General features: G+C 36.7%; 2 protein-coding genes across 2 annotated transcripts; one reads left to right on the top strand and one right to left on the bottom strand.

Annotated features, from left to right (window-relative positions):
• Nucleotides 1-371: 371 nt before the first annotated feature.
• TFB1M (transcription factor B1, mitochondrial) lies at nucleotides 372-27707 on the top strand. Its single transcript, XM_084283767.1, has 8 exons — nucleotides 372-430; nucleotides 966-1156; nucleotides 2726-2877; nucleotides 6117-6225; nucleotides 7938-8089; nucleotides 12240-12359; nucleotides 23989-24116; nucleotides 26803-27707. The coding sequence occupies exons 2-8, from the start codon at nucleotides 1024-1026 to the stop codon at nucleotides 27053-27055; spliced, it is 1047 nt and encodes a 348-aa protein (XP_084139893.1). The 5' UTR covers nucleotides 372-430; nucleotides 966-1023; the 3' UTR covers nucleotides 27056-27707.
• On the bottom strand, nucleotides 16198-16903 carry CLDN20 (claudin 20; the record flags this gene model as incomplete). Its single annotated transcript, XM_084283936.1, has 1 exon — nucleotides 16198-16903. Exon 1 carries the CDS (start codon nucleotides 16855-16857, stop codon nucleotides 16198-16200), a length of 660 nt encoding a protein of 219 aa, XP_084140062.1. The 5' UTR covers nucleotides 16858-16903.
• Nucleotides 27708-27788: the final 81 nt, after the last annotated feature.

The raw sequence follows: 27788 nt of genomic DNA, 5'->3' as shown, positions 1-27788 counted from the left end.
CTGGGCTGGCGGGAGATGTCCCTGCCATGGCAGGGGGTGGGACTGGGTGGGCTGTAAGGTGCCTTCCAACCCAAACCAGTCTGTGGTTCCTTAATTTATGTACACTGCTTTAATAACGAGGCACATTATAGAAGCTAAAGAACTTTTAACCCAACACCTCCTCGAAGCAGATGAAGCACAGGCGCAACACGCCCCCAGCACGCGCCTACGAGCCCCCCCCCAGCCCCTGATCCCCCCCCCACCCCGCGCATGCGCACTCGCAACACCCGCCGCCACCGGCCCCCTCCGCCGCACGGCGCATGCGCAGCCCCGCTTCTCCGTGAGCGCCACGGCCAACGGGGGCGCCGAGGCAGCACATGCGCGTCCGGCAGGCGGAAGAGAAGAACGAGGAGAGGAGCTTCCTGTTCCGGGGCAGCTCCCGCGTGACACCGTAAGGGCCGGCGGCGCCGCCTGGCTGCTGCTCGGGGTCTCCTTTCCGCCACGGCGGAGGGAGAAAAAAAAAAACGCTTTGCGGCTGCACCGCGGCTCGGCGCACAGCACCTGTCCGCGATCCCTCCGCCACGGCCACGCTGGCGCCGGTCGCGCATGCGCAGTCGGGGGCGCTCTGTTAGGGGCGAGGATTGCTTTAGGGGGCGGGGCTCCGATAGACCCCGCCCCCTTGGGGAGGGGAGGAGAGGGGAAGGGCTGGGGCTGAGGCAGCCTCCCCTTGAGGGCTGAGGCCTTATTTGCAGTAAAAAACAGTAACTAAAATCTCTGAGAGGTCTTGTTTTGCCTCCTGGCTTGTCAAACCCACACAATGAGGCTGCTGCCCAAATCCCACGTACATGTCCTCAGTATAAGCACTGCGTACAGTAATTAAAATGCTGACAGTTGAAATATAGCACCCATGTAACGATGCGTGAATCAAGTCTCACCTTGTAAGCTCTGCCAGGCTTTTAATATCGACGTATTTTAATGTATTGCAGGTACTAGAGTCAACTCTTCTTGGTTTCTGCCAGGGGGAAGGAGCAGGAGCGCTGCCCTATGGCTGCTCGGGGGAAGGTGGCTGCCTTCAACCTGCCTCCTCTGCCAACCGTTGGCGAGATTATCAAGCTCTTCCGGCTTCAAGCACAGAAACAGCTTTCCCAGAACTTTCTGCTGGATTTGCGATTGGCAGGTTAAATGCTTACAGGCTTTAGCTACTCTAAAACATAGTATCGTGGTTTTCCTCAGGATCCAGGTCCTAGCTAAGGAGGTGATGTTTGCATGATGACAACTGTCAAGCTTATGACAATCAGAAGATTACTTTTAAAAGCAGTTTTAGCTTAGACGACTTGATTTCACTTGTAAATTTATAGAAAATGTGTTTCCTTACAGAGTTAATTATGGAATAATTTTTAGGCAGAAAGCATATTCCTATATGAAATGTGAGTTATCAATTCAAATGCAAAAGTCAGAGCCTCCCTAGTACTGTTTCCATTGAGTTACTGTCATTTATAAGTACTATCTATCAAGTATTATCAAACTATTGTCAAGCTTTGATAAGTTACAAGTAAATTCAGTTTGTAAGTTTGATTCAAAAATGAAGGATATTTTCAGGTTATTATGTATCATAAAAAGTGTAGTAACTGTGTGTTTTAAAAGGTAATTTGTCTCATCTGTTAGAAATGTAGCTCTTTGAATCAGTTACATTGTTCTGAGCAATTCAGTTTTCTATAGCTTCATCTCAGGTGACAAAGATGGCAGTGTTCAATTCATAGAGGGTTTCTTTACTGTCCTAGTGGTGGCTGGGTTTTGCAATAATAAATGCAGTGCAGCTTCATGTATCTGATGATTTGATTATGCATTGTGAATCAAGTGATAAAGATTGAGGATGTGAACATAAAACTCAGTTCCCCATCATGAATAACCAGACTCTTACTGTGGAATAAAACTGTATGTGTGGGTTTAGGAGTACCTTATAGGTAGGCACATTTTCAGATATCTCTTGTTTTTATTGCATATTTAGGAGGCTTATAGACTGTGCAGTATAATATCCCTTATCATTCCATTCCTTGCTTCCTAAGAATGTCTTTTTTTAATTAGCTACATTTTTAATGCTTAATTTAGTCATTTTTCTATCATTAATATGTTTTCCTCCCAGTCTGTAATCAGTTTTTATGTTGTATCCTTCCATCTGCATACAGGAAGGAAATGTCCTTTCCTTATCATTTAACTGCCTGCCTTTTTATAATTACCAGTTACCTGTATTCCAACTTTAACTTTACTCCAGCTCTCCCTTTTTGCTCTCTACATACTGTAGTCTTATTAGAACTTGACTGTATCCTTTTTGCTTCTTAAATGTCCTTGAAATAGGTATTCTGTAGTGAAAACACCTTTGTAAAGATAAGTAGTAGAGACTTAAGGTTGATGAAGAGAAGTGCTTACTTAGAGGAAGAGTAATAGTACTGCTGACCCACAGATGAAAAATAATGTTCTCTTTTGATTTGATTCTGCAATAAGCAACATTGTAAAGAGAGTAAACTGAAAATAGCCTTTTTTAAAAAGTTGATTGTATCTTTTAGCATGAAACAAATCTGAATTCTGTGCAGTCTAGCAGGCATGTGATCATTTATGTGGGATGTGTCACTGTTTGTGTCTACTCTGAGATAAGCATGCTTGCACTTTAACAATAAACAATGAATTTATCTTAGTGAGCTGGATCCTTTGGAGAATAAAGGCTTAGTATGTTCTTTATGTCTTGCAGACAAGATAGTGAGACAAGCTGGCAAGCTGAAAAATGCTCATGTTTGTGAAGTGGGCCCTGGGCCAGGAGGAATTACCAGGTCTATTCTCAATGCTGATGTTGAACAGCTCCTTTTAGTTGAAAAAGATCCTCGATTCATTCCAGGATTGCAGGTATCAACTGTAGAATGATTTGTGGTGTAAATGTATGCATAACATTGAATAAGAACAGTTTAAGAACATGGAAAGGTTCAAAGTGTCCAAAAAAAACCAACAACCAACCAAACAAAAAAAAATAAAATTTTGCACCTGTCTTTGAAACTGATACAAGTTCACAACTCATTGTGGTATTTCTGAAATGCTGTCTACTTGTATTGCTATTAAAATGTCAAGTTTATAGAATTTGACTATGTAGACCTAGCAAGAAAAACAGCAGCTAAACCTCATCATATTCGGCTGTTTTCATATGCTTCTGAAACATCAAATCATAGCAATTTGAATGGCTTTCCTTATATTGCAGTTTAATGTTTTCTCTAAAAATCAGCGGTGAGAAAAAGTAACTAGCTCACTTGAGAATGGCTACCATCTCTTTGTAGGACATTAATAATTTAAAATATCAACAAAATGGTTCCTATCCTGAAACCTGAATATGCATGTAATTATGTCTTTGTGGATTTAGCTGTTGGTAATTTACAGTATACCACATATACCTTATGAAGTATGAACACATAGTGTTTTCACTTTTCTTGAACGGTGGCAAATCTGCATTTGCAGTTTAGATTTCAAGAACTGCTTTGGGATTGGAAGGAATTTGAGGTTAAACGATACTGACATAACAGATTTTTATGTAGTTAGACATTTCTTCTGGTCTCCCAAAATGCAGCTACTGAAACACGTGCCTCTGAATGAAAGTGTGCTTTTCAGGATCTATAATCTTTGATAGGTAATCATATTTATTGTTCAAGTGAGTTAACAGCAGTCATTTTTCGTTAGCCACCTCTTCACAGTAGACATAAATATGTCTGAATGAGGTTGTGAAATATAAAGATGCTAAAACTCAGCACCTGTGAACATGAATGGACAAGAAATATATTGCATCCATTAATGTTAAATTAGATGGTATTTCTTTTTGTTTCTTTCCCCTCCAAATAGGATGATGCATTATGGAATGATTCTTTCGTTTGTGACAGTGTGGGTCATATTACCTCTTTTTTTTTCTAGTTTCCCATTAAAAGCTGTATCAAAATTTGAATGCTTATAAAAGGTTTGTGATTTAAGTAACAAAATAAATCAGAGATTAAAAATACAAATTTGAGACTTTTACTTAAAAAAAAGTCTTATACTGAAAAAAGTCTTTTTCAGTATTTATAAAATCACTGATGTAAAGCATACAGCATTCTTCATCGACTGTTTTTCAGGCGGTGATCTCTATTACAAAGCTGAAGTTGGGGTCCTCTTTACTGCAAAATGGAAATATAGGAAAAACATATGTGTACAGAGTGACAGTTTGCACAAGCTGAGAGTCTGTCAGTTCTGTCTCACCCTATGCTATATGCCCTAATAGTTATTAGGCTGGAAAGATTTACCAGGAGGAAAAAAAAGATGCTCTCAGACAGAGTGGCTTGAATATAGAATTCTTCCAGAAAGACCATTTCATTTTTTTGAACTGTACCCTTTGTTTTCTTTATGCTTTTTCACTTGTGTGCAAAGAACAAGAGGGTCTGTATAATGGAAAATCACTTGGCTCATGTGCTTGGTGCACAAGAGCTCCTGGAACCATGCTAGCTGTACACATTGGCTTTTAAACGGAGAAAGTTTCAATGAGTTTCCTCAGACTTTATTTCAAATTAGAAGTATACAACTGTGATTTTCTGCTGAGAGGTGTGTTCTCAATGATATTAAATGTGATTATAAAAAAAAAAAAAAAAAAAGAACATATGTTAATAATCCGTTATTGTGTAGGCAGCTGTCTGTTTTCTCATGTTCTGTTTTCTAAGTTTATTGATCTTATATTGCCTTTCATCATGTTACAGCATTTATGACAGATTCAAAGAAAGATTTGACAAATCATGGCAGATTAGTGAATATGTATGCAATATAATTGCTAATGTAATGCTGAAAAAAAACATTAAGTAGTTTGGAGTTGAGGTTAGATTTATTTTTCTAGTTGAAAATAATTGCTCTTAAAACCTGTAGGAACACTTAGTTTTTAGTTAAGCATTTTTAGTATTCTACACAGAATAGCTATTTTAGCTATTTTGAAGTTAAAAAAAAAAGAAGTTTTACTCCAAAAATTTTAATGAAAACATTTTCATGAACATTCTCATGAAGTATGAGAAAGCAGCACTTTCGTTTGGCTCAGAAGCTTGTGAAACCTCTGTGCCCCTTAGCATATTAGCGGGATTTAGACTGAAGATGGAACTAACAGTGATGAGCAGCTTATTTCATCAGCTAAGCCAATAGCACTTAACTATTTATGCATTTGGATTCTGCACAAAAGCAAACTTGCTCTTTAAGCCATTTTTCATTATTCTGACTGGTAAATATCCCCCAAAGTCATCTTTGTAAAAATTGACTTTCCTTTTGAATTATTCTGTTTGTGCATAGTATCATACTATAAGAGAAAATATGGCACTAAAAATTGTAACAATTTTGTTGTATAAATGGACACCAGAAATGAAAGAATTGGTCATCAGACTGCATCTAGTTCTAAGCTGGTATTTCACCATTTAAGTACCAGGTAATTTGCAGAAATAGGATGGAGAGATGGGATAGAGAACACGGTAGATTGTGAGATGTCTTACAAGATACAAAGGGTTGAGATTTCCTCTACTGCTAGGTATTCATACAGCCTGTTGTTTTGTAGAACTCCTTGGTTTCTAAAGGTTTGAGTTCAGACTACTTCCGGGAATATGAAGACAACCTTCTTTATGGAAAAGGAAAAAATGGCTGAATGTTTCTACAGTCTTGTATCACATGTAGCTAAAATAATAGACCCTAGGTAGACCCTACGGGGGCAGACAGAATAAACGTTTTGAGCCTTGTTTCCATAGGTAATAGATCCAACAACTTTTCAATACCTGCTCTTTGCATTAGCACTTAAATCAGGTGGGGTTCTCTTAGTGGCCTGGGGCTTGTTAATCATCCTTGTTGAAGAGAACTTTGTTGGCCTTTTTAGGTTTAAATCCTCTTTTAGGAATTCTGCAGCTTTTAGGCATGCATTGAACTTCTTTCATTAGTGTTCTCTTTTTGAAGGTAAATACTTGTAAGCAGTGTGCTCAGTTTGAACTGTTACTCTTTTTTTGTATATTGAAGATAAACGTATAGCAGGGGTTTAATTCTTACTGTCGCTGATGCTGGAAATCAGTGTGGTTAATACTCACTGTAGATCCTACTTGCTTGCTTACAAACAGATGCTGTCTGAAGCAGCTCCAGGAAAAGTGCGCATTGTTCATGGAGATATTCTGACATTTAAGATGGAGAAGGCTTTTCCAAAGCACTTAAAAAAGAACTGGGAGGACGGTTAGTATTCGGACTTGGTTCGTTTTATGTTTAAGGCTTCCAACTTACTCTTTAAGTTTGGATATATAGCTGGAGTTCACTCAGTGCTTGTGTTGCTCTCTTCAGATACATGTTGAAGGTAAGGATAGAGAGTGGCTAACTTACTTTCTAGAAAGAAACAGTTAGAAAATTGTCATCCTCTTCTAAGACTGAGCAGAATTTGTTTGATACTTTAATCAGCGTTACTGCTGCTTAATATAATTGCTTTGCAGTTATTTGCCTTAGGGCGTCCTGACTGTACAATAGTAAGTCTTGGAAAGTATAAAAGCAAATTAAATTGTATACTTGCTTCCTAGCTTCTTCCTCTTCTGGAACAAGACAGAAGCAACCACTGTTGTCATTCCACTAAAGACACTTCTGTAGGTTTCTCAGAAGCCTTTAGGATTTTCTTATTATTGCTTTAGCTTCAAATAAATATATTTGACAAATGTAGAATCCAATCAGAGATTTATTTATTTACTTACATATTTTTAGATCTGAAATTCTCACAGGGCTTGATTTCACCTTCCTTTTGAAACGTGTAACAGTATTTAGATAAATTGGAAATGACCTCCCAGGCTCCTTTTCCAAATGCCTTAATTTATTGTAGAGTCACTGTCTGCAGTGCCTGAAGAACAGTAAACTGCTTTCTAATGTAAGACATAAAAGACTATGCCACATTATCTTCACCTTTAAAAATGCCTTGCATATTTGCAAAGGGTTCACAAAACTGTGACCAAATGCATATGTGAAGGTGTGCAGTTTTAAAAAATTAATGTTTCTTCTACATACATATGTTATTCTCGTCTTTGGAGCTGACTAATTACTAGTAAGATATACTTTTATATTATACTACATATATATAATATTGTTGCCATGTGAAAATCTGAAAGTCTGGTGGATTTCAGAAAGTTTAGAAACTGCATAATAAGTAAAATGTGCCCAAGAACCAGCTGAATTTAATAACATCATCTGCCAGCCACGTCATTAAATGCTGTAGTATCTAAGAAACTGCAACACTTTATTTTGTCCACCTCTACTGCTCTCCTGCGTAGAGGTGAGGATCCTTACTAATGAAGTGCCTGCTTAACACATACACTGATGCAATACATAATTGAATGATACTTACAACTTCATATGGCTAAGGAGCTGTGCTAAGCCTTGTGCTTGTTAGAAGACCTTTTGATTTCATAGGGCTCTATACAAAAGGAGAGCTCTCTTCATTTTGAGCTAAGTGATTGTTTGGGGGGTAATGAAGACAGTAAAATGTGTCTGGGAGTAACATGTTGGACAGAATGATGAGTGTGGCTATTTACTCTGTACCTGATAGTTGTAGTTAAAGATCATTGAATTGTTGTCTGTATGTCTGCTGTTCTGAGTATCTCAGCTGAAATCTACCGAGCAGCTGAAAATCAGCTGAAAGTTACTGATTTATTCTAATGTAAATGAAAACCAGACCTAACCACTTTTTTTTTCTAGCTAATTACCATGAACAGTAGCACCGTTTTGTCAGCATAAGACAAGCATAAATGGAAAGGCATAATTTTGATGTGGCACAATAAAAATTGTTTTCATAGTTTTAATCTAGATTGATAGGCACATATCTTTCTGAAGTACTCATTCATGGCAAAATCTTATCCCAGACATTTTGCAAGTTGTTTATTGGTTTTGTTTTTCCCATCAAATGTTAACAGAGCCACCAAATATTCATATCATTGGGAATCTACCCTTCAGTGTTTCAACTCCTCTAATCATCAAATGGCTTGAAAATGTTTCCAAAAAGAATGGGCCTTTTATTTATGGCAGGACACAGATGACACTGACTTTTCAGAAGGAAGTCGCAGAGGTAAGATGTTACCATTTTCCCAATATTTAAAAATGATAAATGGAACAAAACTTGGTTGACATGCAGCATTTTGTTTAAAAGTTCAAAAACATTCTTAGTTGCCTCAAAAAAGAGAGGAAAATATTAGTTCAGTTTTTAACATTGAAATAATCATCTGCTCTGATCTTTTCACAGCGCATATTTTTTTTATTTATGATTTCTTATAGAGGGTTATATTTTCTTAAGCTACTTAATGTGTGTGTTTTTTTGTCTGATTTCTTCAACCTGAATAGATTCCACAGCACTCTTCCGTCCTTAACTAGTTTCCTTCGCTTACAGTCATTCATGCACCATTTCATATCGTTTTTTTTAACTTATTTTATAAAAAATAACAAAAGAGACTTTTTTGTTATAATTATGAAAGTAGTATGCCTCTTACCTGAATCCAATTTGATGCTTAAAAAACAATATATATGAAAAAAAATAATTGCACATCAGTCTGAAGACTGAATTTCCATCTAATTAGTTAGTAATAACAGGTTTTCTCTATGCAAGCTAAGTGTTTGTGTTGGTTTAATTAACTTTACAATTAAAATTCTAAAAATAAAATTTTACTGTGTTTTACTGTATGTAAATTAATAGTAATTATATATGCAAGTGTCTATTGTCATTTGGGGTCATAGAGAACCATACTGTGCTGTCATTAATGTAGCCCTGAAATCAAGCTTCAAGGTGAGTACTGAAGTTGTTCCAGTAGGTGGCTCTACAGAACACCAGGGACGAACATTTATTATGAAACGAGCTGGGGTTCTTAATTCACTTCTGAGCTCATGTGGTTACTGGCATTAAAAAATGTGGTTCCATTTTCTAGAAGGACTTCACGTCATCTGAGATTATATCTTATTGCAAGATATGGCTCACAGACTGATACAAAATGCAAAGTGATGATGAGTAAAATACAACGATTTGTAAAAACAGTGGAAAAAGTGGCCTAGTGCTGAGAGCATAAATGGACTTTGTGCTTTATATAGCTCTAACCAGCTGCATACACCACTGGTGACATGTAGATTATAGTGCTTCTGCACTCAGCATAGATCAAATGAGATGCAAAACACCATGCACTCTTAAGTTCTTTGTGTTTAGAAAGTGAAGCTAGGAAATTGAGTGATATGTTCAAGGTTGTGCAATGAATCAGTGTTGTTGTTGACTTTACATTTTGGGACCTCCTGATTCTTGTTCTTATGCTTATTCAAGCAGAGAGCTTCCACTGAAGACAAAATTTTTCATAGTTCATGGTTTGTGTTTCCATAATTGGTTTGACATAATGAATACTCCTTTGGGAAAAGCTACTTGGTCTTCTGATTAGGAGGAATGGTAATGAAAACCTGTGTCTTTTTTTTGTGGTCTTCTGAAGTAGCTTAGCCATTGTGATTTGGCAACTACAGGCATATTCAGTACCAGCAAATACAGAACAGTTTAACGCAGATAATAAATTAGATCTTTAATTTTCTACTAATATTTTGTGTATCTATGGATTTACATTCCTGAAAGGAAAATTTCTTAACAGCTTGGTGTCCTCACTGGTCCCTTCTAAGAGCCTAAATACTAAAGAAAGTCTTGGTGCGTACATGTATACCGTGCAGTCAGTGGAAGGGTAGCCTGCTGTGATGGAATGGACCTATGTGCTTCGTAATTAATTAGGATATAACTTGATGTTAACAGTAAGAAAATAAAGGAGTGTGCCATGTTAATTTGCAATCAAGCTAGGTTCTACTATTATAAAAGGTTAAAATATCTTTGAATCACATTTGCGTTTCTCTCTGGTGTTAATTTCCTGCTTTTCTGTTTTCTTCTAACAGCAACACTGTCATGAGTTATGTCAGCATAGGCCTATTACTACTGAACTCTGTGTTTGATATGATTTGATTAAACTGTTGATGAAAACCAATAGTTATGTTGTTATATGCTGAGTTCTGAGGCACATTAAGGAGGATAAGGCCAGATATCCACAGCATTAAAATTATGTTTGCAAGTGTCAGGCAAATCATTTTGCCTCTATAGTTTATTTTTGTAAAATCAATCCTTATTTTGAGGAAAAGATTTTTTACTTTGCCACAGGTTACTCAGTACTTCACCTCGAATTTGGTACCTGGGCTGGATACTTCCTGACCATTAATATGAGTCTTATTTCAGTTTAAATGGAAGATATTTGTTAGTCTCTAATATTAAGTAAAACTGAGCACAGAGTGCAATTCATCTGAACTGCTCTGCCAGTGCCATCTGAGGGCTGCCAGGCTGGGTGATAAGCTGTTAGGCATTTAGAAGATTGGCATGTTAGAAGAGAAGAATACTTAATTTGGGTCTAACACTGCTGTCTATTTAGAACACTAGAAAAAAGACACTAATCAAGTGGGAAATAGTTCAGATTTTTGAACAGCAAACAAGAAAAATTGTCACGTTTTCATAATTCTTATAAATTGAATATAAATATATTCTAAAAATAAAAAAAAAGGCTTGTATACAAGGATGTGTTTAAAATTCCTTCAGATGGCCAGCTTTGCCAATCTTAGTTCTTCACGTACATTAATTCTTGTGATGGATTTTGCAGATTCATTGATAATGGGGTTTTAATACATGCTTATGAAAAGCAGTTGTATTGGATAGCTTACTGGGTAAAAAAAATAATAATAATCCCTGAGGTACCTTGAGAGGAGTTGGTAGAGAGCACTCCTAAAGAGATGTCAAGTACCACCTGGGCTATATGTTCTCAGCATTTTTGGGTTCATTGAGAAGTGCCATACTCAGGTATGTTCCTGCAGATGAGATGGAAGTGATTTGAAATGTTACTGCCCAGACTTGGATGTTGCTAAGTTATCCCTTCTGTAGCTGAGAAGTAGGAAGCCTGAGGCTTGCTGTTTTCATGGAGAGTAAGAGTAGCTTGTTTAAATTGTGCTGTCCATTTCATTTCCATTGCAGAGGTAAAGGAAGTGCATATCTGATTGTTAGACTGTAATGTGGTGCTTTTCTTTAAAAGGAATAACGACTGTGGCACATATATATATATAATAGGTTTCCTCCAAAATAAAAAATGAAGGTAGTTTTAAATGCTGATGTAGGCAAACAGAATCACTAAGCTTTCTTTCTGAGAAGTCACTGAAAAGTATTTTATTGGTTCTATGCTAACATGTGAACTGCCTTTTAGGAGACTTGTTGAAAAAAAAAAAAAAGAAAAAATCTTCAGCAATGTGTATAATTTATTTTTCAGACATAATTTTAATAAAAGTGGCAGGATATCATGAGTATGAATTTCATGTGAAGCTGCATAATGTACAGATGTTAGCAGATACACAAATTGACTTTTTTTATTAATTTAATGATAAGTAAGAGCAGGAATCTTCAAAAATTTGTATCTATATAGTTTCTGTAATGTTTTCTAGCATTTGAGAGTTGTTTTACTGGGGCTTTTTGTGTTTAATAATTGTTTGTGCTAGAAAAACAGAAATAATGTGAAAGTGTAGAAAACCTCCACTCTCTGGGTGACTTTTTGACTATCTGTGTAAGAAATCCCTTGGGAAAACTAGAAAACTAGAAAACTGCTAATTTCAATTGTAGGTATTAAATGCTGGTGTTGTTAGGTATCTAAACTTATGTAAAGTAGAGTGAACTTACTTGCATATATAGTAAACATACACCACTTTATAGTGAAGAAATTTCATTTGGTATCTGATTTTGAGTTTATGGAGGTTTGTTGTTGGAGAAGAAAGAAAAATACTTGATTCAGAAAGAGTGGAAGGAAAGTATGTGAGAATACCATCAGCCAGTGGTGTTCAGTTTGAATTCTGCAGTCAGAGTGTTTCAGTATTCTCTTGTGCCCATACAAAATAATTTGAACACTCATTAAGTTCTGCAGAAGTTCAAGGAGCTCCTTTTCATGTGCATTTGATTGAAGGACCGAGGTTGTAAATTACCATGATATCTTAATGAAATGCTATTACAGCAGAGGAAAGAATTCCAGATGAACTGGGCATAAACTCTGATGTGAGTTCTTAAGAATTAATTTTCTTTTTTAATGTATCTTTGTCTTTGATTATGCTGATAATCAAGCTTTAATCTAATTGACCACTTGGTCAATTCAGTTTCACTGATTTGTGCATTTTTGATTCTTCAATAGAGGCTTATAGCTAATACAGGAGGCAAGCAACGTAGCAGACTGTCCATCATGTCTCAGCATCTCTGCACTGTTGAAAACCGTTTCGTAATACCAGGTCAAGCCTTTGTTCCAAAACCAGAGGTAAGTTTGTTTGTTTTTTGTGTGTGTGTGTGTTTTATTGTTAATTTTTCAGACAGGTAATATATCTGATTTTCAGTTCAGCATCTCTGTACTACTAAGTAGAGTGGTGTGTTACACCTGTAAGTGAAGCGTACATGGTTCAAGAAGATACTTTTTTGTTTTTTGGTTCCTCAGAACTTGGCTTTGACCTTCAAGTTTTATCTGTAAGATCACTGTACTTCTTTGGGTGTTTCCGGAGAGGGTGATATAAATTTAGCAATAGGATAGTCTGCTAGGATTGGAGCATACATAGAAAGCCAGTTATTTTGCAGTTTGTAGTTATGAACAGTTTGGGAACCGTGCCTGGAAAATTTGGTGGGTCCTCTGAAAGACCCTGATAAATAAAAGCTTTTCTTATGTCAAAGATCTCTAATTTTACCACATGTATAATCTTTACATTTCACCCTGCTTATCTTCAGTATATTTAACACCCTCTTATTTGCTATACCACTTAGTCACCTACATCCTACTCCCTGTTTAAAAAAGTAACCATCTGATCTCTCTCCTATCTGCTTTTGAGAGGAGAACAGTGGCTTTGCTATCCTCTTATTTACTGCCAGATTTTTATTAATAGCCATTAGGATTACAGGAATCAAGAATGATATATTTAAACTAGATTTTGGATGTAGATCTTTTTTTTTTTGTTTTTGTAAAAATGTGTGCCTGATACACTGAGTGGGGTCTGTGTGCCCTAAGTGCATGTGGAAATCTACTTTCTGCTTCTGAAAGATCCTCTTGAAATGGTTTGTTCACTTCTTCAATAAGTCATCCTTTCCCTTTATCACAATCCCTCTCTTGGTCTTTTTACTCCTCAGACTTCTCTCTTGAGAACATTTTTAAGCCCATTCCCTCTCTCTTACCACAGTGAATTTTACAGTCTTTTGCTGTGCATATTTTGATAATGGTTTAAAATTCTTTTAGTATTTTTTGAGCAAGTAACTGTCCAAACATTAAATTATTATTTGTGACAGCAGTCAGTTGTGAAGTAAACTGATCATACATAAGACCTTTTTTTTGTATTTTTTTTTGTTTGTTTGTTTTGCCGTCTCTTATCTTTTTCAGAAACAATTTCAGGATTCCATCCAAGTGCATGAAATAGTGTTCAATAAGGCCCAAATTCCAATTTTGTGGTGATTGTTTCTCAAAGGTGGCTGTGATTTGAGAACATAGTAGAGCTGTAGTGAAAAGGCTCCTGCCATCTGTATCTCAGAACTGGGAAGCTCTAACCAATACTCCCATTTTCCTATATTGAAAAGGCCTCAGCTGATTGAGAGAGAGGGAAAACTCACAGAGATGTGACAAATATCTCAGTATAAGCAAATCCTATAAAAAGGGAGTACCATTAAAGGCAGGCATGTATTAATTCAATATATTTTTTTGATTTAAAGCAAAAATTGATTATATTGCAAAAACAGGAAGTATAAGCTTTTCAGGTGGTCCTGGTTACAGGTGCTCTATGTTTTGTTTCTTTCAATCTCCTGTTGTAGATTGACCTTCTGTATTGTCACTGTTTCACTTAGCAGTAGACTGACATAGTTTGAGATGTTACTGTTGCTGATAGAACCTTTGCATTCTTGGAAAACTCTTGCAGTGCATTGTCAATGATGCAGCTCAGTGCTTGATTTTTATTTCATAGGCATACAAAGACATTCAGGTACTTCTGCGTAAAGTTTTTAGAAAGAAAAATTTGCTGCTTATATAACTTAAGCATACTTCATTTCTCTTTTAGTATGCAATTAGTACATTTTTTATATGTCCTCTAAAAACATCTTTGGTTCTTGTTTTATAAATGTTTGTTTTAATTCACATATATTAGCAATGATCACAGCATAGTGTCATGTCAAGCCCCTTACTAAAGGTGGAGAAGCATGGTTTGCAGGAATGACTTGATTACCTCATTAGCTCAATGAATAAATATTTTTTAACAATACCTATGAACATTGAAACGTAATAGGTTTCTGGTTTATGGAACAATGCTGCACAGCATTGTGTCTTAAACAAAGAAAAATGGCTTTTTGCTCATGGTTAATTCTCCACAATACTAGCTAACAGCTGATGACAATGTTAGGAATAGTACAAAACGAGCTCCTTGATGAATAGCTCAAAATGCCATGTAGCAGTAAAGCTCAAAATGGCCATGTAGCAGTAGTAATAAAAGCAAGATGAAGTTCCATTCAGAGAATATGGGCAGTAGAACAAAGACTCTTCACATTATTAGATGTAGAAAGCATTTCACTTTCTAAAATGCTGTAACAGAAGTTTTTACTTTCTCTGACAAATTAACTCTGTATATAATGTTATATATATATATATATATAACATTACACTGTTGTAATATATAACAGTATAATTTATACTGTTCTTATGAATTTCAGGCTACTAACATGGGAAGTGAAAGTTGTATATAGATACACAGAATACGTATCAATTGGATTTATTGAAAGACTTGTCTGGAATTATCATATTCCTAAATGTAGAGGCCTGCATCATGGCCCCTTACCTGTGCTAGCAAGTTAACATCAAGTTGATTTTCATTTGGGAAAGCATTTTGATAGGACATCCTCTGCCAGTGAGCAATAAGAAATAAAATCCGTGTGTTGAAAGAAAAGGTTAAAGGATCCAAGATTATTATTCAAAATAAGGGAGTTAACAAAATACCTTTAAATGAAGCAGCAGTTTCTTTAGCATCATTGTACATTACATTTTACAGTAATGGGATACCTGGGTGTGGGCCTGCAGTGTACCTTAGTGGAATTATTAAAAGCACCTGTGAAATTCTTCTAGAAGGCCAGAAATGTTCAAGACAATGGATGGTAGCTGTAGTATCTGAGCTGGTAAAAGTTAATTTAAGCAAGTGTAAGCCAGAAGGCTTCCAGATTTTTCATGTGCATAGTTTGCATCCTGTGCGCTACAGTTTACAGATGTTTTCATAGTCTTGGTTACATTTCTGTTGTACTGCTCATTATGTAGTGATAGATTAGTAGCAATTGGAGAATGCCCAATAGGCATTTCTGTAACAATAATAAAGGAAACCCACAGCAGGTGGCAGTTTGAGGCGGGAGACACATTTTTGGCACCATCTGAATAGTACTGCTGATTCTTCATCCTGATAAGCAAATAAACAATGCAGCTAAGGTGTGTGGGGGGGTACAGGTCTTTGTGTGTGCTTTTTGTTGTTGTTCTTTTTCTTGCTTTGTTTTTTGTTTTTGATTTGTTTGCATGGTTGGTTGTTGGGATTTTTTCCTTTTAGGAAATCTAGTTACCAAGACAATTTGGAACTGATAATGAAAGGCAAGTGTGCCTGTTGGTTAAAGGCCATTCAATTGGGCTTCTTGGACAGAGAGGTGTTTTTTGTTTTTTCTTTTTTCTTTTTTCTTTTTTCTTTTTCCTTGCATCTTAGAAAAAGAGAAAAAGTAAAATGCTCTATAAAGCATTCTATGTTACTGATAGCCTGATTTGATAAATAGATTGTTTTTAAGCATCTTGGCTGTAAGAAACCATTAATTGTGCTGTTGCTTATGTTGAAATAATTACTTTCTGTTCAGCAAATGTTACTTGGAAAGTTGAAAAGAATGGTTTGAAAAATCAACTGAAAAGTACTCTTGCAAGAGACTTAAGCATTGTTTCCTATCACATTCTTTCTGCTGATCTCACTAAAACCAAAATACCTTGCATAAATATAATTGCAGACCAGATGTAAGAAAATTCAAGTGTTAGACATTCTTTAAAGTAATCAAACTAATCAAACTACACTTAGCATACAAAAAAAGACCACCTCAATGAATAGAAACAACTATATTTACACATAGTCCTTCAAGTTGTAACCTGCATTGTTCTCCTGCTGTGTGGATGGGAAATGCTGCTGCTTTGGAGGGTAAATCCATGCTCCTTGCTGCTTTTTGAAGCAGGAAGTGCAGAAGATGACACCTGCGACAAGCAGAAACCCTGCTGAAATGAATCCTATATAAACTGCTCCTCCTGGTTCATGCTTACTGCTTTCTGGAATGGTCTGGTCCAGGAAATTTGAAATGATTTCTCTTGTGTACCACGATGTCGGTACTAATCCAAAGATTCCCGCAAGAACGAAGCAGACTCCTCCAGCAAAGCAAGTGTGACTTTTGCTGTCAGTGTCCCCTCCCAGTTTTGTGCATTTCATTCCAACTGTAGTGATGCAGATGCCAAAAGCTGACAGGATGCAAGACAGTACCATGGTGGTCCGTGCAGCCTGGATGTAGACGGGCAGTGAGAGGACGGAGTATTTCAGGGTGCAGCTAAACATCCCGGTGCTGTACCACGTGCAGTCCATCCAAAGTCCTTGCATCTGTGTTATAGCTGTTATGATATTGGAACCAACATCTGCGTTTACTTTCCAGTTTGGCAACAAGGTGGCTGCGATGTCTCCAAAAGCACCAAACAAAGCCAGCATAAAAGCAAAGAACTGCAGACCTGCTGATGCCATGGTTAGCTGCTGTCCCCTTTTGTCTGCCCGTTTCTCTCCTGTAAACGTGTGTAACTGGTTGGCAGCTTCGTAGCCGGGGCTGGAACCGTCTGTGTGATAGGGAGGAAGGGGAGGAGGGGGAGGAGAAGTGCAGCCAGAAAGAAAAAGAAATCAGCAAACAAAAAAAGCTTGCATTTGAAATCAGAGCTATCTGAATGAGTATCTGAACGTGACCCTGCAGCAGATGAGAGCAGCTGCATGCAAGGCACTTGAACGTAAATGGTGACAAATGGACAGCGTTAGCATGGCTTGTAAGAGGGGGCTGCTCTTTCATACGTGATTAAAAGCCATCAAACAAAACTTACTTTACTGGAGTTGCACTCAGTAATCATATACAGATTGCAGGCTTACTAGACAAATACACATTTTGAATGAAATGTTAGAAACTTGCAGGTTAGAAGCCATTGTAGAAAAACACATTGGTGAAAAATATATTCTACTCTTAATGCACCTTAAGTGTGTTGATGGATGTAATTGTAGCTCCTGTTGACTGTTTTTTAACAATGAACATTGTTATCTTTTGTTTAAAGTATAGTTCAAAGCAACCCTTTATTTCAGGTCTTTAAATATTGCTGTTCTTTTCTGTAGTAACTGATCCCAATTTTCATGTTTTTGAAGAAGAATAAAAAGGTGCTTAGTTTTTGCAGTATTTCATGGTTAACTTACATAACTAACGTTTCTGAATCACTGTTTTATTTTCAGCCAGTGCTTCTCAGACCTTGACATAGATCAACAGTCTTAGCAAGTGGATTATAAGTGTGAATACGATGTGTTGTTGTCTATAAAATAAAATACTGGTTTTAATACTGATAAGGATCAACTCAGTTGTGTAAGTGCATTTTTAATCAGAAAGCTATTGGAAATAATTTGCAAATTTACCATACAGTGAAAGATTTAAAAAATTGTTTAAAAAAAAACGATCTTGCATAAAGGATCAAGTTTAATTTGACAGACTAAAACATTTGGGTAGTAGGATGCACCTGTGAAGAGAGAACTATTGGTGTTAGATCAGTTGGACCGCTGGGATAGCAGATGAAGAAAAATGGTTTGAAACCAGTGATGAGGATTATAAAAGGCGTGCAGACTTTTGAGGGGGGCTATATATTTGGCAGTTCTTGTTTTTTATCGGCATGATAAAGAAAGAGCAGTCTTTATGCTTTCACAGGCATTCTGTCTAAATAAGACCAAGTTTAATGTTACTGTTCAGTATTGTTAAAACTTTTTTGAAAAGCCATAACAATAGGGATAAAGTTGAATTAAGTGGAGCACAAAATAACAGTGGCATTATACTCTTATTTCACCTTTTTGTACATAGAACTGCAATTTTTTGACCACTGTGTCTTTAGTAGCATTACATATCAAGTAATTCTCTAATTTTGTAGTGCAGTGTTAGTAATAAACTAGAATTTATATATTTCACTTAATTCAGGTAATTGTTTAAGGATGTGCTAACTCTGTCCAGCATAAACATATGTATATATCAAATGATTATAGTTAGGGTGAGTATGTTAACAGCTACTCTATTTAAAAATCTTATTTCCAAGTCTTTCCTATTTCCAGATCCCTTTGGTTTGTTCAGTCTGTGTAGAGTTGCTTTGGCAAATATATATCATTTGCTATATCAGGCCCATGGGAAAGAGGTCTTATCTTTCTTTTACAGAAGGAACTGACATGTCTAGGTAGTTCAAAATCACTCAAAAGCATAATCTGGAAGAGCTAATTAGGATCTTGAGTTAGCCTTTTTATTGCATCCTTTTTAAAATTTCAGCATTTTCAAGCATGCAAACAAACCCAAAGCACTGCAAATGATAATCATATATTATAATTAACAGGGTGAACTGATTTAAGGGCATGATAAATTCAACTCTAAGCACTGTAAGTGTAATAAAATACACAGTTATCATACATTTCTGTTTGTGTAGCACTTACTGCTCGATGTGAGGTCTGAGATGTTTTCTTCACTGTAGATGTCTTGGAAAAATGCGGTTTCTCTTGAGTGGAACTGTCCCTTCTCATATAAAACTGCATTGGCGTGTATTAACAGAATTTCTTGGAGTGTTGTTTTTTCTGTTCTCTACAGCAAGTGCAGTACTGTTGTTTGTTCCCTCTCTTAGTTCCATCTAGCAGAGAATAAAGGACTACTTTGTTTAATGAGTTTTGTTTGACAAACACTTAGTAAGGGAAAGCAAAGAGATTATAGAGAAAAATACATGGAGGCCCTTCGTGCTAAATACATCATGATACCCAGCCTCTATGATGAAAACTGTAAACAGTGATTAAAAGGTGGAGTAAAATCTTGATAATCCAGAAACCATAGATTTATGAATTCAGGGATGGGGGTAGGTAGGATTCATTTAAGTTGATCTGAGAGCTAGACAGTTTTCTTTTTTTTTTTTCTTTCTCTCCCTTTTTTTTTTTTTTCATCACATATAATCTTATTATGAGTTTAAACTTCCTAGGAAAGAACTATGCAATGTATTTTAATTTCTAATTGGAACAGCAGCATATTTCCATTCAGCTACAGGTTTTCCTCATCTGTCCTTCATAGCTTTTGCCTTCTGTAGATCATCCTTTACTTTGTTATCATTCTATATAAAAGAATGAAGGAATAAAGCTACTAATAAAGTTTACATGGTAACTGCAATTTATTGGTGAAGTGGCCTCAACAAGTCAGTATTAGAAATTGAGAGGCCGAGAGAAGTCTTGCTGCTTACAGCAGTGATATAACTGTAGGTTCTGTTTCTGGCTTTCAGTTTCCCGTGTTCATCTTTGTGGTGCAAGATTTGGAGGATCAAAATTATTTTATTTTCATTTGCCAATGAGGAATCCTGGATTTGTTTCTTTAGACATGGTGACGTTTAACAACTTGTCAGCTCTCCCATCTGAGGGAAGCTTCTCAGTTCCCAGGCAGGCACTAGTGTGATGGTTCAGTAACTGCAGTATGAGCTAATATCATGTGTCCGTTCTGACATAACATCTTCAGATGTGCTCGGGGTTTTCCAGCTGGTCAAGAACTTTCTTACAGTACTGGCCAAACTGGTAGAAACTACTTTAAAAATCAAAATAAGCGGATAATATATAAATGCTGCAGAAATGTGTAATGTCTCATAAGTCTATTTGGGGTTCTTTGGAGCAGTAAGAGAATGTGTGGATGGACCACAGTGAGATTTACTTACGTTATCAGAAAGCATTTGTGATGGCCTTTCCAAAGTTCTTGAAAGAATTAAATGGTCACAGAGTAAAGTAGAAAGGTCTTTACAGGGGAGAAATAGTTGGTTGGAAAACTAGATATGAATAGATGGGTAGAAATAAATGGTCAGTTTTCGCACTGAATGGAGTTTAATTTATTAGCGGAATTGTAGAGTGAGTCTAAGTAAAACCTTGTGCTGCATAACATCATCAGTCTGTAAAAATGTGAAGACTGTTCTGAAGAATGTTTTGCTCATGAAAATTTTGAGAATAGTAAAGATGAGATTTAACTCTGAAAAATTGCAAAGGGAACTTTATAGTACTACAGATTTGATAAAGTAGCAAATTGAAGTGAAGCATTAATATAAATGACGCAAGGGGAAGAACACATGCATCAATAGTTGAATTCATTAATCTGTTTTTTTGTTTGTTTGTTTGTTGTGTTGTGGGTTGGTTTTTTTTTGAGTTTTGTAGTGAAATTCACTGTGGTACTTTGTAAAGCCATATCTTGATGGCTCCTTGCTCCATCAAAAAAGTGGTTGGTTAGTAAGGCAATCAGAAGTTTTAACTTCTGTATGAGAAACAATCTAGTGCCTTTTCATCCTGGAATGGTGCTATTTATGAGAAGGGCTAAGCTAAAGCACTGAGAAGTCCAAAGTATGATTGGGAAGGAAAATTCCATATTTTCCAGTATGATAAGAAGGAGTTGTATATTAAAAATAGCAGATGGCACAGCTACAAATTGAAAGAACTACGCTGCCTCCATGCATAAACTGTAAAACCTTGTCTCCACACAGTACAGGGAAATACACGATGTTTGCAGGCATTCAAAAGCAACTAGACCAAATTCTTGGTAGAAAAATCCCTTGAAACTCGTGAATGTGAAGACAACATTTTAAACTCAGCAGGTCCCTGTCCACAGATTGCAGGAGAATGGGCATCCTGGACAAGTTTTGCTGTGTGTTTGACCTGTTCTGGGTACTCTTTCTCTGTACATGTGCGTGCTGCTTATTAGACTTGGTTCAAACCAAGTCTATGGTTCTATGGTTCAAAGGTTCCAAGGTTGAAACTATGATTCAGCCTTCGAGTTGAACCATACTTATATATCCTTAGTTTACATCAGAAAAACACCAGTGCCTTTGCTACTTAAAAAATACTTTGGGAATGATTCTTAACATGTAGTATCAGCAGTAATAAACTTTTGTCTGAAAGCAGTTTTGACCTTTGTTTCTACCACTGCTCCTTCTGAAGAAGCAGGGAAGGAAACCAGATGAAGATGAGCACCGAAGGTGTGAAAGAGATTATCGTCTAAATTGTAACTCAAAAGCACAAAACATTCAAGGGACTTTTTCAAGCCCTGGAGGTGACATGAGCCTAGTGGCAATGGAGTTAAGTTGTTACAAGGCTGTTGCACAGGAATTAGATTATTGCTATAAGTGCAGTGCTGCAGTTATTTTCTGCTGGAAAGGAACCAAAATGAAACCCTCATGTCAGAAGAAGACCGCTATGAGACAGATGTATCTGGTGTTAGATCTAACATTTGCCTGTAGTAGACAGGTACAGTGCTGGTACTGAACACTCTGTTGATGAAAGTGCTGATTTAGGACTACCTTTTAGGAACTCACACGGTCTGTTTTAATTAAGTGTAATAACTTTGCTTAGGTTTCAGTTCCCTATAGGAGAAAATTACAGCTTGGAAGGGGATATGTGAGTTTTCTTTTGATAAAGCCTTGTTGCGGATACATGCATTGCCCATCATGAGACCTTTATGTTTAACGATTAGTAAAATTGTCTCATTTAGGTTTATTCTAATTTCAAGTGTTGATTTCATGAGCAAGGCAGCAGACTGAATTAAATTGTGCTGTCACGTGTTCCTCCTGCCTTACTAGAACATGAACATTCCTTGTACTCATATACTGAAACAGTAAGGGAGAACAGCTGTTATGCTACTGACAGTTCAGGATATACCAGTAGGATAACTTTCATATTCATTATTTTATAAGAATGGAGTATTATTTTGTAAATATTACGAATGTACTTGGTGGGCAAAAGGAGTGTTACCAATAAAATTATCCTTTAAGAAAAGATAACATTTAATAAAATGAACTTGTGCATTCTAAGTGCTCTCGTGAACTCTGTTTTGGTTTTCATAATTCTTCTCTCTGTTTTATGCATATTAAAAAGGTTACGGAAAAATAGCTTGTGTCATTGTAAAGGAGCGGCCCATTACAAGGAAAAAGCTTTGCCCTGTATCTGTTGCTATAGCTACCAGGCAGCTTTCCTGGGGTCCAAAGAAAACCGTGTCTGCAGTGGAACAAATGCTGAGGAGTGCTGCGTTTTGTTTCAGAAGCAGAAATTATTGCCCACTGGCCTTGAGATTGCAAATTGAGCTCTTTTTTACTCTTGAATTCTGCGCTGCTTCTAGATTGTGTTCTTCTTTCCTCTCCCTTAGAATTTTATTTTTAAAGATGCAGGTCCTGCTCTCAACAACAAAAGTGTCTTCATACCTCACTTAGGAGCAGTTCTGCAAAACTGGGGGGGGGGCTAGGAGATCCCAAATGGTCTCTGGTGGTTTTCTTGTCCCAAATTTTGTGGGGGAAAGGTATTTTTATATTGCATGATAAAAAAGTAGATAAACATCCACATATGTAAATAAGCCCTTAGTGTTTCTGTTCAAGGAGTTGATTGTGTGAAGCATATACATGTATTTATGTTTCTAAAAGATCAACTTTTCAGACACTCGGTGTGAACACAAGCTTTCACTGTGTGCTGGTGGTCTTCCTGACAGGTAACAGCCTGTGACAAGTGTAGAAGCACATGAGAAATTCAGAAACTGCTTCGCAAAAGCATGTATGTGCATTTCTCTGCATATTCTGTATGTCAGGTTTTGATTTGTCCTCTCGCTTATAAATAAGCTGTGACTTTTTTTTAATTATTTTTTTAAAACCATTTTTATATTTTAGTCCTTCAAACAAATTTTCTCTCTTGGTCTTGACCCTCTAGCTTACAGAAAAAGTGGAGAAGTGGAAAAAAGCATTGTCTGAATGTGTTGTTTTTTTTTCAGGGTGTTTCAACATAATACAATGTCGCTGTAATTGCGTGACATATTGTGTGTGTTTTTATATGTACATCTGTGTATATAAAGTGTACATCTGTGCGTCGAAGGCAGGATGTTGTTTCATTCTGTTTTCAGACACAGGGGAAGTGACAGGTCTGTGAACCAAGCTGATTTGAGAACTATAAAAGAATAAACAAACTTGAAAGAGAGATGTGTGGAAGCATTCAACTATGATTTTGGATTAAGTGTGATGGAACACAGTGTAAATACAGACTTCAGTTGTCACCTAAATTGAATGCAAATTTCTTTCTACCCATCATTCCTTTGAATAGACTAGATTTTTAAAATCTTACTGTATTGAAAGGTAGGTTCTTGGCTCGCATTTTGCGAAAGCCCTAGAGCAGATGAAAATATATAGGGAGTGGGTTTGATTTCTAATTATAATACCATTTTTTTCCAACTGCCCTTCAGTCTGCAGATCAAATACTGTCTAGTAGAATTGTCTTGTGGAAGGATCTCAAGAAAGAAGTGCTAATTACTTTACAGATTACGTGGAAGTTGTTCTCGATGGAGAAGGTGCCATGGGGAAAAAAGTACGAAGGACTACTGGCATGTGAGCTAATTATAAATATGTAGATAACTAAGAAAGACTAAAATTCTCCAGGGCTTTGAAAGTCAAGCCAAATCAAATACTATGACACTAGCCATCACACAGCTGTTACCTGTCACAATGTCTTCCTGTGTTCTGCCTGTTTCCTGCTGCCTCACTTGTTAACTCTAAAGAAATAACACCTCTCAAAGGACTACATCTACTCAAATATTTTATATTTTGCTTTTCCTTATAGGTGGATGTGGCTGTAGTGCATTTCACTCCATTGGTGCAACCAAAGATACAGCAGCCATTCGAGCTAGTAGAAAAAGTGGTTCGAAGTGCTTTTCAGTTTAGAAGAAAACACTGCTTCCGTGGAATTGAGTAAGGAACTTCCAAGAAAAATTCTCGGGCCATGTTTTTGTAAATGCTACTACATCAGTTGATAACACTTCTAGCCATGCATTTTATTTTATTCACTCCATTTATAGATGTCATCATGGTTCATCAAATCTTTCCATTTCAGAATGATTTTTAGATACAGAATTGAAAGGTGAATGTGTCTCTGCTTTAGCTGTAGAATAATTGCTCTGCGTTTCTGTTAGTGTAATTGAAGCTGTTAAAATTACTGGGATAAATTGGTGATCTTTCCAATAGTCTGTCTGTCTCTGATACTTTAAAGCAAATGGACAAGCAAACAAAATAAAACCACAAAATCAACATCATTTGTTGGTTGAGTTCAAAAATAAGTCTCAAAATTCTGAATTGAAGCTTGCAGTGTGTGGGGAAAGAATTTGATCTGTGGGAACTGTTACTTATTTCGAGGGATAGTGGCAAAAGGTCAAATTCTTGTTTCAGTGCCTGCCCTTGTATGGAGTTCTTATTGCCTCTTTAAAAAGCCCCACGTCTTGCTGAGAGAATTTACTAGGTTCTGTAACTGATGCAGGAAAACTTCTGTCTGTTCTCCAGGGGTCCTGTTAAAACTCTAGCACAGACATGTGTCTGACTTGGTATGGGAAAAGCCGGCTTTCAGCCTTGTGGAAATATGGGATATGGCTGGGGTGAGGTACTAGAGGCATATAGCTATAGTTTTGGCTAGCTGAAATTTGTTGGACAAGGTTTGGAAGCAGTTTAGAATTAGAGAGGATAAGACCTTGTTGAACTATATGCCTTATTTGTTACTATTTTGAAGGTGAACAGAGAATTTTGCCTCTAGTTTTCAGATGGGGTAGTGTTATATTTTTTCTGCCTGAGGCACTGTATGATATTAATGTCTGGGATGTAAACATTTGATCAAAAGTGAAAGTTGCTTCACCTGTGCTAATGTTTGAGTATCCATTTGGAGGTGGTGAGAAAATGAGTTATCCAAACTGTCTGGGTTTGTATTTGATTTACTTTTTTTTCTTTCTTCATGAAACAGTGGCTTCAGTTGACAATATAAGTAGAAGGCGCACACAGTCAGCATGTATATTTTATGCAGAATATTTGTGCCAAAGTGGTTTTTTTAATAAAATAATCGACTATTGTGTAATTTGAAATAGCTAATAAGCGCTCCGCATTCTTTTGCAGCAAGGAAGGCAAATCTGAATTTTTGGACATCACATAGTCCACAACAGATTAACGTGCTTTAGCCCTAGCATGCAGCAAAGAACCACAATCCTCTTATTCTTTAGTTGACCTGAAAAAAATTAGCAACTTCTAGTGCATAATGGAGTTATTGCATTAGTTACAACGTACTGTATAAAAACAAAAATCAGTGTACATCTGTGTGCAACTTCTGACACCTGAGTGAGACATGGCATGCTGGATTAAGATACTAAATTGATGAAGAAAAATAGTTTGATTTACTGCTCATGTATGTTTATAAGATGGTTTGTAGTCTGTATGTAAAAGGTGATTAAATATATTTGGCTTGAGGAACACCTTTTAACTATTAGTTCAAAGGTGAGAATAACTTAAGAAAGGATCAAAATCCTGATCCATTTTAACTTTGCTGACAACGCTGCTGAAAATATTGGAGAAATTTGTAATCAAGGCCTTGTGGCACACTACTTTAAACCAGGTTGTTCCTCGAAATTCCATCCTTTTCTTGTCTTTTTAAAGCCCTTTTTAGCTTTGTGCTCTGTCTCCACCAAGAGACAACTTTCATTTATACAAAGCCTTCTGACTAGCTTGTCCAGGCAACCTGCAAAGCACACTCTGGGGGCGTGGGATGTGCTATTGTATTCACTGCACAGCATTTTTAGGTATGTAAGCCTCTTTAGGTATGTAAGACAAAGGCAGGTAATTTGAAAATTGAGACATGCACATCAACCATGTGCAAATTTTCTGCCTTCCTGGCCTATTGTAGACAGAATGATTGCAAGTAAGAGCTAGTCAGCTAGTACTTGCAGTAGTTGGCACTTTGTTAATGCATTTTTGCAAGACATTAAAAATCACTTGAACTAGTATTATTATGATTTGGGGAACTTGTGAAAGAAAGACGCTAATGTGTCAGGTCACAGAGTACGTGAGCTTATCTGACCATCTGCAAACAGTGACAGAGCAGAAAATGAAATCTAGGACTCCAGGCACATCTTCCATATTAAAACATGAACAATAATTAAATATTACTTTCTTCCTCCTTTGCTTTTTTTTTCTGGCATTGGAATTACACTATTAATGACAAGTGATAACAATATCTGGCCCATTGGAATGATACATCCTAAAAAAAAGTCATGTGCAAAACAGATCAGGACAAAACAAATTTGAATCTGTTGTTGCTCTCTAAATATTAGGCTAATTCCAAGAAGGCTCTATGACAGCATCCATACCCAAAAGCTCTTTCTTTTTTTAATATTTTGAATCATGAGCATATAGCATGTGTTTAATGTACAAGATATGCATATACTTTCCCATGTTGTTATAAATTGCATTTGCAGAAAAATGGCCTTTGTATATTTGCATTTGGGTAGACGATGGCCTATATTAAGAGTATGTAAAAGCCCAAGAGAACTTTGCCTCTCTTAGGGGAAACTTAATTGTCTGAATTGTTTGAACTTTTCTTTCTGCTCTTTGCCCCTGCCATTAGGACCTTGTTTCCTGAACATGAACGTTTGAAAAAAACAGAAGAGTTGATGATGGCAGCAGATGTTGATCCAACTCTGCGTCCTTTTCAGCTGTCCATGTCACACTTCAGAAATCTGTGCAATACATACAGGAAAATGTGTGAGGAAGACCCAAGCCTTTTTGCATACAATTACAGAGAAGAACTGAAGCAGAAGAAGCGGCAGCATTTACCTAAAAGTACCAGTCAGACAGAGCAAACTGAAGAGGAAAATTAGCTGCAACAGCAGCAAACTGAATCTGGATTTAACTCATTGATGATGTTGACTGGTGTTGACTTGCATATTCCTACATCTGTTCAGGTATGGAAGAAATACTTAGGAAAAAGTGGTGGAGAGGGCTTTTCCATTTTATTTATTCATTTACTTCAGCTGTAGACAAAAGTTATAGGACAGTCCAGTTACAAGGTGCCTACAGGTGGTTCTTGCTTGAGGGGAATGGACAGAACAAATACCCAGAACAAGGTATGTTGGGAGATACGTAATTAAGTTGGAATAATTAAGTTTGTATGAATGTGAGTGCATTATTGCAACAAAGAAAGTAACAAATTTTTCATACTTCAACATGTAAGAAAGATGTTGTTTGGGGTTTTGTGCTCTTTTTATCTGGGAAAATCCTACTGTGCAGAGTAATTTAAAAAACAAAACCAAAGGCCTTGTATAAATATACTCAAGTGACTGGCTTACAGGAGGATAAAGTGCACAGATTGCCTCAAGGTCTGCTAATACTCTTCTCATGTATACAAAAGCAAAGAACTTGGGATTTTAAGCTCTAACCAGAGAAAAGCAGCATGATAAAAAGTAGAAAACATGGCTAAGTACAATACTTGTGTCTTTTACTGTACAGGCTGGTAGAGAAAATAAAAAATACAGTCAAATAAAAGATTACAGGCCAAGCTTTGTTTTTTGTATTTACACATATATATAAGTATAAACAGCATCTTGAAACATA

The sequence above is a fragment of the Netta rufina genome (assembly GCF_964035555.1).
Source record: "Netta rufina genome assembly, chromosome: 3".
NCBI classification, from domain to species: domain Eukaryota; kingdom Metazoa; phylum Chordata; class Aves; order Anseriformes; family Anatidae; genus Netta; species Netta rufina.
This window is presented reverse-complemented; position numbering and strand designations above follow the sequence as displayed.

Coding starts and splice junctions, on each gene's coding strand:
- TFB1M (XM_084283767.1), top strand. CDS start 1,024: ATGGCTGCTCGGGGGAAGGTGGCTGCCTTCAACCTGCCTCCTCTGCCA. Junction 6,226..7,937: donor AAAAAAGAACTGGGAGGACG/GTTAGTATTCGG, acceptor AAATGTTAACAG/AGCCACCAAATATTCATATC. Junction 12,360..23,988: donor CCTTTGTTCCAAAACCAGAG/GTAAGTTTGTTT, acceptor TTTTCCTTATAG/GTGGATGTGGCTGTAGTGCA.